This window comes from Elephas maximus, chromosome 4 (assembly GCF_024166365.1).
Source record: "Elephas maximus indicus isolate mEleMax1 chromosome 4, mEleMax1 primary haplotype, whole genome shotgun sequence".
NCBI classification, from domain to species: domain Eukaryota; kingdom Metazoa; phylum Chordata; class Mammalia; order Proboscidea; family Elephantidae; genus Elephas; species Elephas maximus.
The window spans coordinates 140,214,541-140,233,097 of NC_064822.1; the positions used below are offsets into that span (position 1 = coordinate 140,214,541).

Sequence of the window (18,557 nt, forward strand, 5' to 3'; positions counted from 1 at the left end):
TCATATAGAGGATCTGATTAGACAACATTCACTTACTCAGACTTGAAATGACTATGAATTGACTCTCTTTTGTGAAATTTATTTCCCTTACATTGAAGCAAAGGTAGTAGTTGTAAACCCCTTGAGAACGGAACTGTCTGTCTTGATCCCTGCAGTGGCCCCAGCTCTTAAATTGAATAAAAAACAAACAAAAAAAGTGTGTATTTGGAAGTTAGGAGTTTGTCTTTAAAATATAAAGTCTCTGATTTAAGATCCTAATAAATATTATTAAAGAATTATAATTTCCCTGGGGAGAAGGAAGATGGCAATTCCCCATCAGAAACCACGCTTCTTAGTTTAGTTTTATGACTTTCCTAGAAAGTGTATGACAGGTTCGGGCTAACACCTTCTGTTTATGCTATGAAATTCTGGGGGAAGCTAAACATGCTTTGAAATAGCGATGTGTTCAATGGACTTGCAAGATGTCTAATTTAGCTTCACGATACCATAGTTGTATAATATTTTTGCAAGAAATTATTAATACTATTGACAGACTAGAAATGCCCTAGATAACCTCATACTCAGAAATCATAGTGTATCTGCATTTTTATCATGTGAAATACTTAAACTTTTATTTCTAGTTTTTAAAAAGGAAAAATCCAAAGATAGACAACCATGAATGTATTATTTGCCATTCAACATCTGTCATATACTTGTAGGAAACAATGCATGTTTAGAAAGTGAGCAATATTTACAGTGACCACAAGATGGAGACAGATGTCATATATTATGAGTCTGACCATGCAAAGCAGATTTCCTTAGGTACTTATCTACACCAAAAAACAAGATTTTTTGTGGCAATTTAGCCATTGCTTTTAATTACAACTAACTTAAAATTCTAAAATATTTTAAGTATGTGATCTCACATTCACAACCGTTTTTAAATACCTTAATATATAAATTAAATGACTATAAACTATCAATAACTTCAGTTTCAATTGTATCATAAGATATAACACAGCATCTAGAATTTGTTTTATATGCAGCATGCAATTTGCTGTTAAACAGGAAATTATAATTTTATGTCAATACATCCAAATTCAATATTTCTAAATCAACCATTGTGTCATTTTATTTTATATTTCTGAAATATTACCTTAAATTATAGGCGCAAACAAAATAATAATAAACATTACATATAAAATAATTTATTATTTTAAATTTCAAAACAGTAAATCTTTTTGGATAAAATTGTTTCATTCAACCTTTTTTTTGCATTAAGATTTATAGTTATAGCATCACTTATTTAAAAATATAAGATTCCATCTTCTGGCAATTTGATCTCTGTCACAATCTAGTTTGTATATATATCATGGATGTGAGCAATTGAAAATTAAACAAGAATTTTCAAAGTTTACAGTATTAAAATCACAGAATTCAGAAAGTACTAGCTTGAGTACATTCATTTCATTTAATAAATTAAGAAATCGTTCTTGAAGGTTTAACCAATTTATCCGTAATATGCTCCCTGGATTCTTATAATGAAATATATTTTCTACTTTCTTTACAAGTCTTAGGTGAAAAGGAGCAGTATCAATCAATTTAGGGATCTCTTAGAATTTGTAATAGATTTAGTAAAGTTTTATTCACAACTAAATCAATTTTACTTCACTATTAAAAAATACTATTGTGAGTGCAATAACTTTTCACATGTATGTGTTCTTTTAAATACCTTATTTGCAAATTGTAGGATTTAGCTAATGAATGAAATCAGTAGAGAATGACAAACCATACTTCAAGGATAAATCTAATATCATTTTAATAATATTGCAATTCAAAATGTAGTGTATTCATTTCACCAAATGAATTAAAATCTCAGTGAATATCATCATAGATCATCACTCACCACACAGGCCGTGATAGAAATGTTGCAGTAGAATGCCACACAATCCACCATTCTATTGAAGTGGAATGTTGGGGCAAGTTACTCTGAACAAATGGTGAAATGAAGATAGCAACCCTTGTAGAGAAACATTTCTTTTGAGTTCTTCAGTTTCTTCGCTCGATGGCTTGCCTTTCAGTAACTGACAATATGATCTGACACCAGCCTTTATCAATTTGTCCATAGACCCTATGAGAGCACTCTAGATGGATACATGCTGTTAAGAAAACCAAATACCTGTTCACTGGAAATCAGGAATCATGTGAAAACCATGCCCTGGTTCACTTGGGTATACATTTTGTTGAAGCAAATTATTTTTTTAAACAAATTACTTGTTTTATAAAATCTAGGTAGTGAGTCTGAAATATGCTAAATGGTTTGGTATTATTAGGAATGTGAATATCCCTACCTTTATTTGGAATCTGGTTTCTGAATCATGATGTATGTAAACACTCGTGCCTCGATAGGGTTCATTAGTGGAGAGGTGTTTTTCCATGTTGCACAGAAACATGCCCCAGTACCAGAGAACATACTACCATCTTGTTACTGTTTCTCCCACATGATTCTGACGCTGTAAGGGTGCCTCTATCAAAGAAGGGGTTTCCTTTTTTGCCTTGTGATTCTGATGAAGTGTCTTCTGGTGTGGGGGCCTTTATGTTAATTTATATTTTTAACCTAGAATTAGTAGGATTGGTGCCAAGAATTTAGCAGCATTTTAGTTACACTTTATAAAACTGTAAGGTTTAATGTGAAGTTTGCATTCATGACGGAATTGTTGCTACTCATTATTGTTCCTAAAACATAGATATCTAGATCTTCAGCACTTTTTATGCTTCTTAAATTTTTATTATATTTTATTGCTCTGTAATTACAGTAAGGCTGAGGAACTACACTTTCATTTTTTTTTTCAAGGAAAAAAAGTGTGTGTTTATTATATTACTTTACTGCTGATTTAGTTATGTATTTTGCCATTGATTTTTTGCCTCATTTCTTCAGTACTTATACAAGCCTAAAATATAATGTCAATCTGTCATAAGTTCAGATTAATTTTATAGATTTCATGTGATAATATAATTAGGTACATATATCAGGCAGAATGGTTAAATACAGCTGTCGGTATATGTTGTTTGCTTATATATTCATGCACATTGAGATGTACATATAGTGTACATAAAAACCTGGGTATAAATTACATACTTTTCTGAAGCTGCCAGGTGAATGAAAGCATCCCTAAATTTCACAGTACTCCACAAAGTGGCGCTCTAATATTGCAAATGATGGAATATAAGCCTGTGCAGAATGGACAGCCCCCCCTCCCCGCCCCCCTGGAGCCCTGGGATCCCGTCCCATGTTTCTGCTGAGTCATTGTAAAATTGATGACTGAGGCGTCTCACAAGTAATCGTTTATGGAAGGCCATGTGGAGAAGTGAAAGAAGGCCCGCTTGAAAATTAGACTTGCTTGTATTACAATGTTATATTTTCAACTTTTTTGCTTTTCAAAATGTATTTTGTTTTTTTTTTTATTTTGAAATGAGAGTCTGAATTAATTACTTAACAGGTTAATGGTCACATTTCTTAATTATTTTCTTCCTTCCACAGTGATCTGTAATGCTCAATGTGTCCATATTCAGTATGGCTACATATGTGTGTGTGTGTATACATATATATCTATATATTAGGTGTGTGTGTATGTGTGTGTGTGTGTGTGCATACACACATATCACTGAAGACAATGTCTGCCACACAGTGCACTGTATGAAGAAAGTTGCTATAATTATTGTTATTGTCTCTTTGCATATTTCTGAGTTGGAAGATGATTTATTCCCACTTAAGCAAAACATATCTCAATGAGGAAAAGCATTAGGATGTTGTTCCCTTTTTCAGACTGACAGCACTGTTGGCAACGTGGCACTAAGCTGTAAAAAAGGGTAGTCTAAATTCCATGGCAAAATGTTTCTCCCTAAGCTTCCCATATTCCTTTTGCCGTGGCCACATTTACCTCAGTGTATGAATTTGGAGCTAGATTGACAATGTTCCCAAGCCATAAATGTCATTAGTTGGCAAGATAAGATACAGAAATATCAACTCAGTGAATTTATATGTTTTCTGAGCATGAATTAAAGTCAACTCGGAAGAATTGATTAAAGTAGGATGTTCGAAAAGATAGCATGTAATTTACTGAGTAGGGAGTATCTTGTTGGATGTTTTCCCCTCACTGAGGAAGAAGAAAACGTGCTTCAAGGAGTTGCCTGAGTAACTTCACCCATTGTAACAAACCTGTGGCTTTCTGGAGAGCATAGCAGGAGAGTATCTGGGCATGTGGCAAACATATAGAAAGAAGAGCTAGAAGAGTTAAAAGCCCCCAAATTTTGGAGTTAGATAAACCTGAGCTTCAATCTCAATTTTTTTCTTTTTTTTTTCTAAGTTTTACTATATATGTGATTTAGAACAAGTTACTTTCTCTCTGAGCCTCAGTTTCCTTATTTTGAACAAAAGAAATCATAACCACATTGCAGAGTAGGGTGGGTTTAAATGAGATACCACGTATGAAGAGCTTATAACACACTTGGAATAAAGTAAATAGGTGAGAAGTGACACTATGTGGTTGTGGTGCAGGTGCTGATAGAAGAGATGGAAGTAGCGGGAGGAGAGGAGGGAGGGGAAAAGTGCTCTCTGGGGACACGAGACCAGAGGCAGGGCTGTAGCGTAGACAGACCTTGCAAATGCAAGATGCAAATCCATTTTAGGAATACTTTTAAACGTGTACATTACATATCTGTTCTTATCCCATACCCAGATGTCAATTAATTCATAATGATGAACTGGGTTATCAACATTCGAAAACAAGAAAACGGACCCATTGCTGAGCCGATTCTGACTCATGGAGACCCTACAGGACAGAGTAGAACTGCCCTGTAGGGTTTCCAAAGTGCAGCTGGTAGATTCAAAATGCTGATTTTTTGGTTAGCAGGCAAAAGCTTAACCACTATGCCACTAGAGTTCCTATCAACATTCAGTAAGATACGAATAGCTAGTTTATATTGAATACATAAATGGCACAGAGAATAGAATTTGTGGCCAACCCTCTCTGCATATGCTACAGATGCTGCCATTGTGGCTGTTTTTGTTTTGCAACCTTTATGGTGAGGAGTCCAGAGAGACTTTTACATTTCCAATGCATTCCTGATGGACAGCAGACTATGTTTTGCCCTTTAAACCTTAAACACTTCGTAGCTGCTGTATAGAGACAAGCTGCGGACAGATTTAGAGGCGAGCTTAGAGAAGTGCCTTGTATGTGTGTACTCATCTGAGAACCATTTTGCAGCTGTGACTGTGACTGTGACTGGGGTTGCTGGAACTAGGGGTTGCATGTGGATGTCATAATCCAGAGTCCCCCTTGTCTTGTTGCTGGGTGAAGTGATGTTGAAATGCCTCATCTGTGCTTGAACTGCTGTAACATTCAATCTAGTTAATGTCCTGGGTGTGTTTCCTCTTTCTAAGGAGGGAGCTCCCTCACTTACTTTCTGTGATCAATAGTCTATGCATAAAGAATATCTTGACTGATTTCTTTCTGTCCCTTCCTCTCATCCCTACCATAGCTACCAGGGGGTAGGAGTCCCCTGGCTTCTTAACCTAGTTGCAGATTCACAGCTTACAAGGACATTACATGTGCAGCAAGGGTTATGAGAAGAGGACAGTGGAAAACCTGATGAATCCATAATCTACCGAGTGTCCAGGAAAATTCAGAGCTGGCCAAGGTTCTGAAAGTTCAGAGTGGGGAATATTAATGCTGCACAGTTATGGAACATTTAAAGGATTTAGCCAATTCGGGTACTGTTATGAAAAACAACCCTTTAAAGCTAAAGTTGCCATGATTTGTGAGTCTGTTCAAACATACACAAAACATGGTCTGTGACCAGCAGCGTAGACATCATGTGGAAACTTGTGAGGAGTGCACAATCTCAGGACCCACTGCAGGCCTGCTGCATCAAAGTGTTGATTTCATACAACCCCCAGGTGACTCATGTGGACATTAAAGTTTGAGAAGTACTGCATAAAACACTTAGAATGTCAGACATTCTAAGACAATTATAGAGCTTGGCCTCTAGAGTTCTGGAGTTAGATTACTTCGGATTCAACCCTAGCTCCACCACATACGACTCACTAGCTGCGCAGCTTTGCATTAGTTGCTTATGCTCTCTAAGCTTCAGTTTACACAATTGTAAATCATTGATATGAGCCCTTCCCACCTCAAAAGGTTGTTGTGACAAGTAACGTGTGATAATGCAGGTCAAAAGCCTTCAATAAATACCAATTAGAATTGTTATAGGAGTCCCTGGGTGGCACAAAGGTTAAGTGCTGAACTACTGGCTGAAAGCTGAGTGGTGCAAACCCTCCCAGAGAGGCCTCAGAAGACAGGCCTGGCAATCTGCTTCCAAAAGGCCACACCCTTGAAAACCCTAAGGAGTAGTTTTTTTTTTATTCTGCACACATGGGGTCGCCATGGGCTGGAATCAATTCAACAGCAACAACCAAAAACAACAGCATTATTACAGTTTTTATAATTATTAATATTGTTTTGTTCATTATAGAATAAGAAATGTGGCAGATAACTTTTGAGATCAATGTAGGAGAGTCAGCATTAATTCAGTATTGATGTCACCTTGCTCTCTTAACAACATCCCCAAGCAGAATAGTATTTGATATTTGGGGTGCCGTGTTTCTTTCCACCTGGATATCCCAGTATATGTACGTACATATTTTTTGAATTGTAAATAAGCAGAGTAGTTTATTAGTTCCTTAAAAAATTCTATAGATGTTCCTCCTCCCTTGCATGCTTACACATCTCTCTTAGCTCATCTGTCTTGATCTTACTTAAGATTGTTCAGACCTCTGTAACCCCTTATCACTCTGCTTTTCTCTACCACTTTCTTTTCTACGTCCCTCTCAATTCTGTGTTTAGCATATGCCACCATATAGTGGCACTTATGTTTTATGAGTTTTTTTTTCCTCTCCCAAAACTAGATTATAAAACATTTTGGAGTGTCTTGCATACAGTAGCCATTCAGTAAATATTAATACGTGTGCCTAGATAGAGTTCTGTTAAGAGTAGGTACTAAATAGCATTGATTAATGCTGCTGGGTATAGTAGAAAAATAGAGTCATATGTGTTGGACAAAAACCAGCAGAACACTGATTCACCGGGTGAAATAGGTGGACATGCACATAGTTACTGAAGTTGGAGAAATCATTGTGTTTGGAAGGGTTCTTAGTTTCTAATTGAATCTGAGTACTTGAGAAATAAATTTCACTTGATATAGTCCTACGAAAAGTATTTATTTGACAATTACTATTTTTGTTGTGTTCTGTGTCTTTGTATTCAGGGAATATTTTTTTTAATCAACCAGACATTGATTTATCATTCTATGTTTGATTAATAGTATATTAGTTGACTGAATTAATCTAGAATCTAAGCTCAGTTCCCAGTTTTGCCACTTACAAATTATATAACCTTGGTCAAGTTATTTAACTTCTTTGTACCTCAGTTTCTTCATGCGTAAAATAGGGGTAATAAAAAATTAAAAAAAAAACTTCATACAGCTGTTGGGAGGATTTAGTTAAATACTTAGTTCAGTGTCTGTTTTATAGTAGGTCCTATGTAAACACTGGCTTATGACCTTATTACTACACAGTGGACTACGGTCACCCTGCCCAAGGGTATGGAATCCTGAGTGGTGCAAACAGATAATGCGTGTGGCTGCTAACCGAAAGGTTGGAGGTTCAAGTCCACTCAGAGGTGCCTAGGAAGAAAGGGCTGGCAATTGACTTCTGAAAAACCTGCCATTAAAAACCCTATGTAACACAGTTCTACCCTGACACAGAATAGGATTGCTGTGAATCAGGATCAACTCAATGGCAGTGGGTTTTTTACTGGCTAAGAAGTGAAATACTGGCATATAGTAGTAACACAAATATTCCTTCTCTAGGAAGAAGAAGCTTATGTTAAAATATAAACTACAGAATTTAGGAGTGAGATAAACCAAAGAAAATTGATGAAAAATATTTTATGAGAAAGGTGCATTTCCCATGTATCTGTTTATTTTACCTGTATAAATTTAGAAAAATTCCGTGGTGAATATTTGGGACATGAAGAGAACATACACTGCTTCTGTACCTGGCGTTCTGAACCCATGAATGACGTCACTGTAGCCCAGGAAAACCTTGCACTTCAATGCAGGCCTCCTTCTGTGGTATCGAAAATACAGTAGTAAGGCTCAAGTACAAACCAAATCAAAGTTCCTTTACAGGATAAACCATGTGCTGCGATCAGCCAAAGGGTCACGATTGACTAGTTGGGACCCTGAGTCCCAGGCATGGAAATTGCATACCACATGCAAATATACTTTCAGGCAAGTGATATACAGCCCAAAACATTGGTCTGGGCTGTCCACCTAGATGTTTTCAGTAGTTGTAGGCCACTGCCTACTCATTTCCTTAGTCCATCACCATCACCAAGACCATTATGTACTTTCTTGTTTGTTCCTAACACATTTTTGCTGGTGGCATCATTATGTGAAAAGGGTACTGCCATTGGGTGACCAGGTAAGATTATGAATTTTAAGAGCTTCTATCGCTATGAGTTGGAAACGACGCGATGGCACTGGATTATGGGGAATATGATGTGAACAGTCTGTTCAGTGTTAGATATTATATTAAATGTTAAGTATAAAACTATAAATAATACAGGCATAGTCTTTGCCTTCAAGGAATGTAGTGAAGGAAACAATCAATTACCAAAACCCGTTGCCGTCGAGTCGATTCCGACTCACAGCGACCCTTTAGGACAGAGTACAACTGCCCCATAGAGTTTTCAAGGAGTTCCTGGTGGATTCAAACTGCCGACCTTTTTGGTTAGCAGCCGTACCGCTTAACCAGCACACCACCAGGGTTTCCAAGCAATTACAGCAGAGTGATAATGGTGGTAATACAGGAAGTAGTGAGCTATGGAAAAATGTAGAGAAGCCACCTAATCCAGACTTGGTGTTATGATGGTCAGCCATAGGGTTCCAGGTAAAGTCTTTTTTGTTTTGTTTTTCAGAGGAAGTGAGGTCAACACTGAGATGAGACCAGAGTAGAAAGGAGTCAGGAGAAATATTCGGTAGGCGTTTCTACCAGTATGTAGTCAATTGTGAGAAACATTCAAATTCTGATGAAGCGTTAACACTCCCTGAAGAGGATCTGTGTGTGAACTAAATTTGGAATTATTCATACTTAGAACCCAGATACTAAGTAAAGGTAGAAATCCATTCACAGAGAGTACAAGCGTTTGAGCAAATGGAGGTTTGGCAGCCTGCTGGGTTAGTTTTTCTTAAATTGGACCATACTCTATTGTTTTTCAGGACACCATAGTGTTTGTGTATGAACCTAACAAATTTCTACAGATATCCCGTACATGGAAACAATTTTTTATATGGCTACTAGAAAAAAAATATCAATTTATCATCAGGTGCTATAAAACTTAAATAGTACCATATAAGCATTTTAAATTTTCAGACAACATTTACACTTTAATTTAGAGTACATATAGTTTTTGCCAATTGAAATGAGAAGTTCTAGAGAGTAGTGAGAACAAGAAGTCAGTATCAGCATACCAAGTTGTATAAGAACATTTCATGTAAAATTCATTTGTCTACGGTATCATTATAGTTCATATGAATGTTACATGGTCACTATATTACTGTATGCAAAATTATTTTCAAAAAAGTAAAACTTGCTTAACTCACTCAACATTGAACTAACAATTAAACTTCTTTTCCTATCTCTTAACTTCATTGTTATTTCCTTTTTTTGGGTCTTGATTTCCTCTTATGAAAAATGGGTAAGACTAGTATTCCTTACCAATTGGTTTAATTATATATTGTTATTCATTTTGACTTTTTTCAAGAAAAGATTGTAAAAGTTTTATAGCTTTACATTAATGAATATTTAATGAAATTTAAGGGGCTCCAATTTATAAATTTTATGAGTAAAGATATTCTTTATAAAATATTTCCATTGGGTATTTTATCAAAAATAGCCTTGCATCGATCTGTCAATACCAAGTATGCGAACAGTATATTAACTATCTTACTTAATGACCATCTTCCGTCCAATAAAAAGAGAATGGAAGAAGAAGACATTTATTGTTGAAGAAATTGTCGATTAGGTTAAATGACCAAAATTACACAGTTCCCAAATGTTAATATTCAAATTGAAGTCTTTTAACTCCAGGTTTAGTTCTTTTTTTATTCTATAAAATATTATAAAGTCCATCCTTTGATTTACTTACTCCTGCTTAAACGTAAGACTTGTAATCAGGCATCAATCAGTGTTAGAACATTCATATAAAGATTTATATTATAATGTGACTTTGGAATGGAAATTGAGCAAACACTAATGCATTGTAAGGTAGGTATATAACAATTTTATTTTTCTTTGACTCTAGTAAGTAGCTTGATTTTGTGTTAAAATTTAAAGTTTGTTCAAATCAGTACAGGAAGCAGTAGATGTACTAGTTAAGAGTGCAGGCTCTGAAATCAGTTCAAATCCAGGCTATGTGACCTTGATCAAATTATTTAGCCTTTCTTTGCCTCATTTTTTTTTATCTGTAAAATTGGAATGATAATACAATACATACCTCATACAGCTTTTATAATAAGAATTAATTTATACAATAATTATATATACTGTATGTTATATATAATTTAGTACATATTTTAATTCTACATTTATTATATAATGATTTGTAAGGATTAATTTGTATAAGTGTATAAAGTGTTTGGTAGATTTTTTGATACAGTATAAATTCTAATGATTCTTTTATACAAATAATTCTTTAAAAAATTAACAAAAAGGTAAATCATGACTCATAACCATATTTAATCAGGAATCCAGCCATAAGCTAAACTTCCTGTGATTTGAGGCAATTTCTCAGTATTCATTATAAAACATATTTTTTTACAAAGCAGTATGGAATATCTAGTTACTGGTATGTGCTCCAGTGGCAATTGGGGAAAAAAACGGAAAGAATTGCTTAGGAGAAGAATAGCATTTTTTTCATCTTTAGGTATTTGTGGCTAGCAAAGTCCATTTAAGTAGGAGTTATTTTAGGGGTTAAAAAAAATTTTTTTTTCCCTAATTATCAGTGCCTCTTAAGCATTCTTTATCTTTAATATATGGTACATAAATCAATCACATCACCAAAATAATGGATGCCATATAGCATGTCTGTTTATTGTTTAGAGGAGAGATGCTTCCAAGCCTCTATAATTAGGAAATACTTGATGTACAATATAAATCATCAGAACTAATCTTCCTTTCCTTTTTTTTCTTTTTCTTCTTTGCTTTCTAATACTGTTCAGATTCCTCCAAAGGACCTCAACTCTCTTCAGGTGTAAATGGCAACATGCAGCCTCCCAGCGCTGCTGGGCAGCTGCCTGCCTCCGCCATCCCTTCTCCTAGTGCCAGCAAGCCCTGGCGCAGCAAGTCCATGAATGTCAAGCACAGCGCCACCTCCACCATGCTGACCGTAAAGCAGTCGAGCCCAGCCACCTCGCCCACACCATCTTCAGAGAGACTGAAGCCACCTGTCACAGAAGGGGTCAAAACAGCTCCCTCGGGACAGAAATCCATGCTTGAAAAATTCAAGCTCGTCAATGCCCGGACTGCTTTACGCCCCCCACACTCTCCCAGTTCAGGTCCCAGTGATGGTGGGAAGGATGAGGATGCCTTTTCTGAATCTGGTGAAATGGAAGGTTTTAACAGTGGTCTGAATAGTGGTGGCTCAACAAATAGCAGCCCCAAAGTATCACCTAAATTGGCCCCTCCAAAAGCTGGAAGCAAAAATCTCAGCAATAAAAAGTCTTTGCTACAGCCAAAGGAAAAAGAGGAAAAGAACAGGGACAAAAATAAAGTTTGCACTGAAAAACCAGTCAAGGAAGAGAAGGATCAGGTGATGGAGACAGCTCCCAAAAAGACTTCTAAGATTGCAAGCTTGATCCCAAAGGGTAGCAAGACGACCACAGCCAAGAAGGAAAGCTTAATCCCATCTTCTAGTGGGATTCCAAAACCAGGCTCAAAGGTGCCAACAGCAAAGCAAACTGTTTCATCTGGCAGCACAGCAAGCAAAGAGTCGGAAAAATTCAGGACTACCAAAGGAAGCCCTTCTCAGTCCATACCTAAGCCCATAACCACTGAGAAAGCGAGCACATCCAGCTGCCCTACTTCTTTGGAAGGAAGGGAAACTGGCCAAGCTTCTCCCTCTGGTTCTTGTACCATGCCAGTGGCACAAAGCAGTGGACAGAACACGGGAAATGGTGCTGTCCAGCTTCCTCAACAGCAGCAACATAGTCATCCAAATACTGCCACAGTGGCTCCATTCATTTATAGGTAAGGTGACTTCTATTTGTTCATAGTTGGAAACACATTTGTAGATCTGCATACTCACAGTGTAATATGAAAGGTTGCTGGAGTGATGTTTTATATAGTCATTTTGGAACAGTGTTTTATTCTGAAGATATTAGCCTATAAATTAATATGGAGCTTTAGTCTAGAAAAAGACCTCCATTATAATCTAGTCTTACTCTCTCCATCTCTCTCTCCCTCACCAAAATAAAAATGTTACATTTAAGCTCTTGCTACACGTCATTTAAGTCTTGCCCTGGTGGTACAGTGGTTAACTGTTCGGCTGCTAACCAAAAGGTTGGCAGTTCAAATTCACCAGTTGCTCTTTGGAAATCCTTTGGGGAAGTTCTACTCTGTCCTATAGGGTTGCTATGAGTCAAAATCGACTCGAAGGCAATGGGTTTGGTTTTATTCTGACTTTAGAAGCAAAAATTCATTAAAAGTCTTTGTACTTGGATCAGATGGAAATCTGCAGCTCTTTCTGACTCTGGGGTCTATATCTGACAAAGCAGAATTTAAGATGTCGAAATCATAATCCACATTTCAAAAATATAAGAAAAATTCATGATGTTTTAAATATGTCATACTCAGCACAAATATATTCTGGAAAAACATCAATCATTTGAAAACATCACAAGCAGACATAACAGACCTGCCAACTCAGCAGACTTCTTTCTGTATGTAGTAACAGGCTCTTTGTTTGTTTGCAATAAAATATCCAGCAAACGTAAATTTAGTTTTCTTTTGAAAATGTAACTTTTAACTATTATAAAGAAGAAGCAGAACAATTTAGTGATTGAAAGTATGGATTCTAGAGTCCTTGGCCTGGGCTTAAGTCTCTGCTCCATGAGATACCAGCAGTGTGACCTTGACAAGTTCTCTAACTATTCTGTTTGACCTCTTTAAGAAGATTATTAAAGTGAGCTAATGTAGCTGAGAAGCCAAAAACATGGGCTGTAAACTCTGTCTTACTTAACCATTATTCAGAAGCAGCGATGTATGGTGCTTGAGAAGATGACCCATAGAGCCAGGTTGCCTGGATTGGAAACTCTGAACTGCCACTGACTAGGAGCGTAACCCTAGGGAACGTATTAAAGACTCTGAGCCTTAATTTCCTAAGCTTAAATGGGGATGATAAAAATAGAGCCGACCTCTTGGAGTATTTTAAAAATTAAATGAGTTAATATTTATAGAGGACTTAAAACAGTATATGCCACATATTAAACCACTTTGTTAAATAAATAAGGGCATATTTTTTTTTTATATGACTTTCTCAAGCTTCAGTTTTATAATCCTGTAAACTGTGGTTGAGAAGAATAATTACCTCATTGGTTTATTTAACAGATTAAATAAAGCAATCCACATGAGGTTTTTAGCACAGTCAGATTCAGAAAAATGGCTTATAAATATTATTATTATTGTCAATAATATAAGGTAGTTGAAAATAAATAAAACCATCTAATAAAATTTCAGATCACACTCTATATAGGAGGCAAAATTCCTTTATCAATTAATAATTTTTAAATGATTTATAAATCCCCTCAAAATACAGTAGTTAAATTTAAAAGACTTTTCAGCAGTCATTGAAAGATGTTTACATAGAGAGTCATGCAATTTGGACTATATGATCCCTAATGCCCTGGTGGTGCAGTGGCTAAAGAGCTTGGCTGCTATCCAAAAAGTCAGCAGTTCGAATCCACCAGCTACTCCTTGGAAACCGTGTGGGGCAGTTTTACTCTGTCCTATAGGGTCGCTATGAGTTGGAATCAACTCAGTAGCAATGTGTAATGCCCTATCTTACTCTGACTGCTCCAAACTTATGCAGGAATCTCTTTCACAAAAAATCCCTGACAGACTGTTCTGGAATTGTTTATCATTTGATAAAATATTACTCATAATTTCCTGGCTTATAATGGTTTATCATTTGTTATTAATGTAGTGAAAGTTTCTGTTATGAGTTTTATGTACATTTCCTTATTTAAACTTTATCACAAACTCATGAAAAAGCAGTGTTCTTTCCCATTTTATGGAGATGAAGAAGCAGAGATTTCAAATCAGAGTGGTAGTAACTTCTTAAGATTACAGAGCTAGTAGGCGTTTGCTTTTGAACCCAAGTCTGTCTGACTCCAATTTTTTTCCCTTTAATCATCTACAATATACCCTCCCATTCTTGTTGGTTCTGTTGGCATGTATATGAATAAGTGGTCTTGTTGCTGGGAAAAATCTGGCTGGAAAATATCAATAGATGTTCAAAATTCTTGATAAAAACTTATTTATAATGGAAAATGCTTAATTGCAATTAACTATATATGTATATGTTGTTGTTAGATGCTGTTGAGTCCATTTCAACACATAATGCCCATGAGTGACAAAGTAAAACTGCCCCATAGGGTTTTCTAGGCTACAATCTTTATGGGAGCAGATCGCCAAGTCTTTCTCCCATGGCTCCTCTGGGGTAGATTTAAACGGCCAACCTTTTGGTTAGCAGCTGAGGGCTTAGCCATTATGCCACCAGGGCCCCTTATATTTAAAAATAATTAGATATCCTCTAATTATTTTTGAAAATAAATAACTGAAATTATTTCTTTTGGGACTCTAATATATGATTCATAATATTAATTCTTGCAAATTGAATGTTCAGAGTCTGGTAAATATAATGTTTGTTTCTGCAAGTTAATGGATTTCATACTATTCTAACTTTCTATGCAGTTCAAGAATATTATATATAAAGTTTTTGTAATTCAACTATAATTCACTATAATGTGATAAAAGTAGTTTTGGATTTGTTGTTATGTTTATTAATTTAGTGAGTGGATAGGACAAAGATTAAAAGGTGGAAATTGTAAGAAGGAAGATTTTAACTCGATTTAAGAAGTTTACAACATTCAGATCTATCTGAAATTGGAATCAGCTGCCTATTAAAGTGTTAAGGTGACCACTGGGGGTGTTTAGGAAGTGGTGGAATTACCAATTGCCGTAAGTTAGTAAAGTGAAATCACCAAAGACCTTTTTCATTCATGCACCCATCACTCATTCTGCAAATACTATATAGTAAGGGATACGAAGATTTTTTAAGTCACTAAATTCTAGAAGCTCAATCTATTGGGAACAATGATGATAATATAAGGAAATATAGAAAGTCATTTCTGTTATGTAAGCATATGCAACATACAGAAATGATGTAGAAGGAAGAGTTTTCCTAAGTCTCACATGGGAGTGGAGGTCAATGAATGCATTACAGAGGAAGTGAGATCAAAAGGTGAGAATTGGAATATGAACTGGAATTTTCCAGGTGGAAGGCAGATTGCTGTGCCATTATTCAAATTTAGCATTTTATAATTTTTTCATCCAAGCATGTTGGAAAAAGTAATTAGTAAATTATGAAGTCCTATGCAAATGTTAGTTAGCTAAAATTGATACAGAGACTAGATGTAAGGGTTCATGATATTGGAATGGGAGACCAAGAGAAAAAATGGAAATAATTCATATCTTTCAATATCCTTTCAACCACCTCCCCCTCATACATCTGATTTTCAGCTAGTCCTATTGACTTTTCTTCTAACATATACTCTGAATTGATCATATCTTTCCATTTTCATTTCCTTGCTCTGGACCAAGCCGCACCACCATGAGTTTTGACCTAGTTTCAGATGAGCCTTCTAGCTTCAGCTGTTGACCTTTTCCAATAGCATCCTTCACAGAGCAGGTGCTCTGATCTAAAGACATAAATCATATATGTCCTTCCATCATTCCAATTCATGAATCCATCTGTTGGATTCCATTACACTTAAAAAAATAAAATGTGCATTTATTACCATGACCTATAAAGCCCTATGTAATCTGACCCTCTAGCCACACTCATACTACTTTCCCTTTGGTGAACTGAGTCCCAGCCCTAACTCTGTTTTTCTACAAATCAAAGTCATCCTGCACTAGGGCTTTTGTCGTAAAATGTCCCCTCTGCCCATAAAAACCACCCGTCTGATCACTGCAAGGCTCCTTCTTGGCATCATGATCGCTGCTTAAATGCTACCTCTTCCAACCATGTAGTCTAAAGGAACATTTACCATGCCCCATGTCAACATTTTATCCCATCATCTTCTTGTATTTCCTTCATAATGCTTATTATGATTTTTTTTCTTTACTTATTAACAAATATGATTTCAGCCCCCTCCTGCTGTAATGAAATCTCCTTGAGAATGGAGTCTTGTCTTTTATATTTGGAGCCCTGGTGGAGCAGTGGTTAAGAGTTTGGCTGATAAACAAAAGGTCAACAGTTCAAATCCACCATCTGCTCCTTGGAAACCCTAGAGGCAGCTCTACTCTGTCCTATAGGATCGCTGTGAGTCAGAATTGGTATTTAGTAGTAGTTGAGTCGGAATCGACTCGACGGCACTGGGTTTGGGTTAGTAGCATAGTTGCCAAGGACAGAGCCAACCTACAGCAGACACCCAGTAAATATTACGGACAGAAGCACCATCATCCTAGGTTAGACTCACTTTCCTAGAGAAAAATTGGAAAACTGCCAAAAAATGTAACTTTTTTTTTTAAAGTTCTAACATACTTTTAAAAGTTCTACTTACTTCCTATAAGTAGGAGAGTTCAACTGAAATGTAACAGCTTAAAATATTTAAGGAATGAAATCATGCCTTTTCTTTAGGACAGTCATTCACTTTTTTTTCTTTCAGTAAATATTACCAAATGTCTATTGTGCATGAAGAATCAAGAATAGAGTGAAACATCTCACCGATCCATTTTGTGATTCCATATGCCATTTTCTTCCCATTGTCCATAATGTAGTAGGCAAGAAGCTGACTCAAAAATAACTACATAGTTAGGCAGGAAGTGCAAAGTTTCCTAGAAATGAGACTGATTTGGTCCAGTGAGGCTTCAAAAAGGTCAGAGATTACTTCTAGTTGTTGGGATGGGGAAGGCCGCATATGAGCTGCATTCTGAAAGATAGGTGGAATTTGGAATTAGGAAAATGTAAAGCTTACTTACCATATAAATGACTTAAGTAAGATATGTAGGGTTGCCAGCAAGTAGGTCAATTTTCCTTGAGAGTAAATTGTACTAATGAGGGTTGTTGCTGTTGTTAGGCACCTTTGAGTTGGTTCCGACTCAAAGTAACCCCATGAACAACAGAAACACTGCCTGGTCCTGCACCATCCTCACAATCATTGATATATTTGAGCCCATTGTTGCAGCTACTGTGTCAATTCATCTCTTTTTTTGATGACCCTCTACTTTACCGAGCATGATGTTTTTCTCCAGGAATTAGTCCCTCCTGATGATATATATCCAAAGTATATGAGATGAAATTTCACTACCCTCGCTTCTAAGGAGTATTTCGGCTGTACTTCTTCCAACACAGATTTGTTCATTCTTCTGGCAGTCCATGGTATATTCAGTATTCTTCACCAATACTATAATTTAAAGGCATCAATTCCTCTTCAGTCTTCCTTATTCATTGTCCAGCTTTCACATGCATACGAGGCAATCGAAAATACCTTAGCTTGGGGCAGGCGCACCTTAGCTTGGGTCAGGCGCACCTTAGCCCTCAAGGTGATGTCTTTTCTTTTTAACACTTTAAATCGGTCTTTTGCAGCAGATTTGCTCAATTTCTTGACTGCTGCTTCCATGGGCATTGATTGTGAATTCAAGTAAAATGAAATCCTTGAGAATGTCATTTTCTCCATTTATCTTAATGTTGCTTATTGGTCCAGTTATAAGGATTTTTGTTTTCTTATGAACAGGGTAGTGCAAAAATAAAGTATTTAAAATTGATTGGAGCCAGATTGTAGCAAAAAACCTTGAATGTCAGGAACTTGAACTGTGTGTGTGTGAGAGAGGGGAGCATTATCAGGAATATTACTATGTCTTCAATGTGTAAAATGGGTTGGTTGTGGGAGAGGTCATTAGGGGGTAAACTAGGTTCAATGACTAGATGTAGGAGAAATTTACTATCATAGGTATCTTTCCTAAGACTTGAATTAGACGTCTCAATTATAGGAGCAATAGCCTGCTAACTGAAAGGCCAACTTTTCGATCTGACCCAGTGGCTTCTCAAGGAGGAAAGACTTGACTACCTGCTCTCTTAAAGATGGAGGCCTACCAAACCCTATAGGACAATTCTACTCTATCCTACAGGGTTACTGTGAGTCGGAATTGACTCACCAGCAATGGGTTTCGT

General features: G+C 36.3%; 1 protein-coding gene across 12 annotated transcripts in view; it reads left to right on the forward strand.

Annotated features, from left to right (window-relative positions):
• Window positions 1–18,557, forward strand: part of NAV3 (neuron navigator 3) — a 937,562-nt gene that overhangs the window by 698,507 nt on the left and 220,498 nt on the right. For all 12 annotated transcript variants that reach the window (XR_007517283.1, XM_049883940.1, XM_049883939.1 and 9 more), the window contains one exon: window positions 11,323–12,349. Coding sequence is in view for 11 of the 12 variants with exons in the window: in XM_049883940.1 (XP_049739897.1) it covers window positions 11,323–12,349 (1,027 nt within the window). In the remaining variant the exon portion in view is untranslated. The remainder of the gene's footprint in view (window positions 1–11,322; window positions 12,350–18,557) is intronic.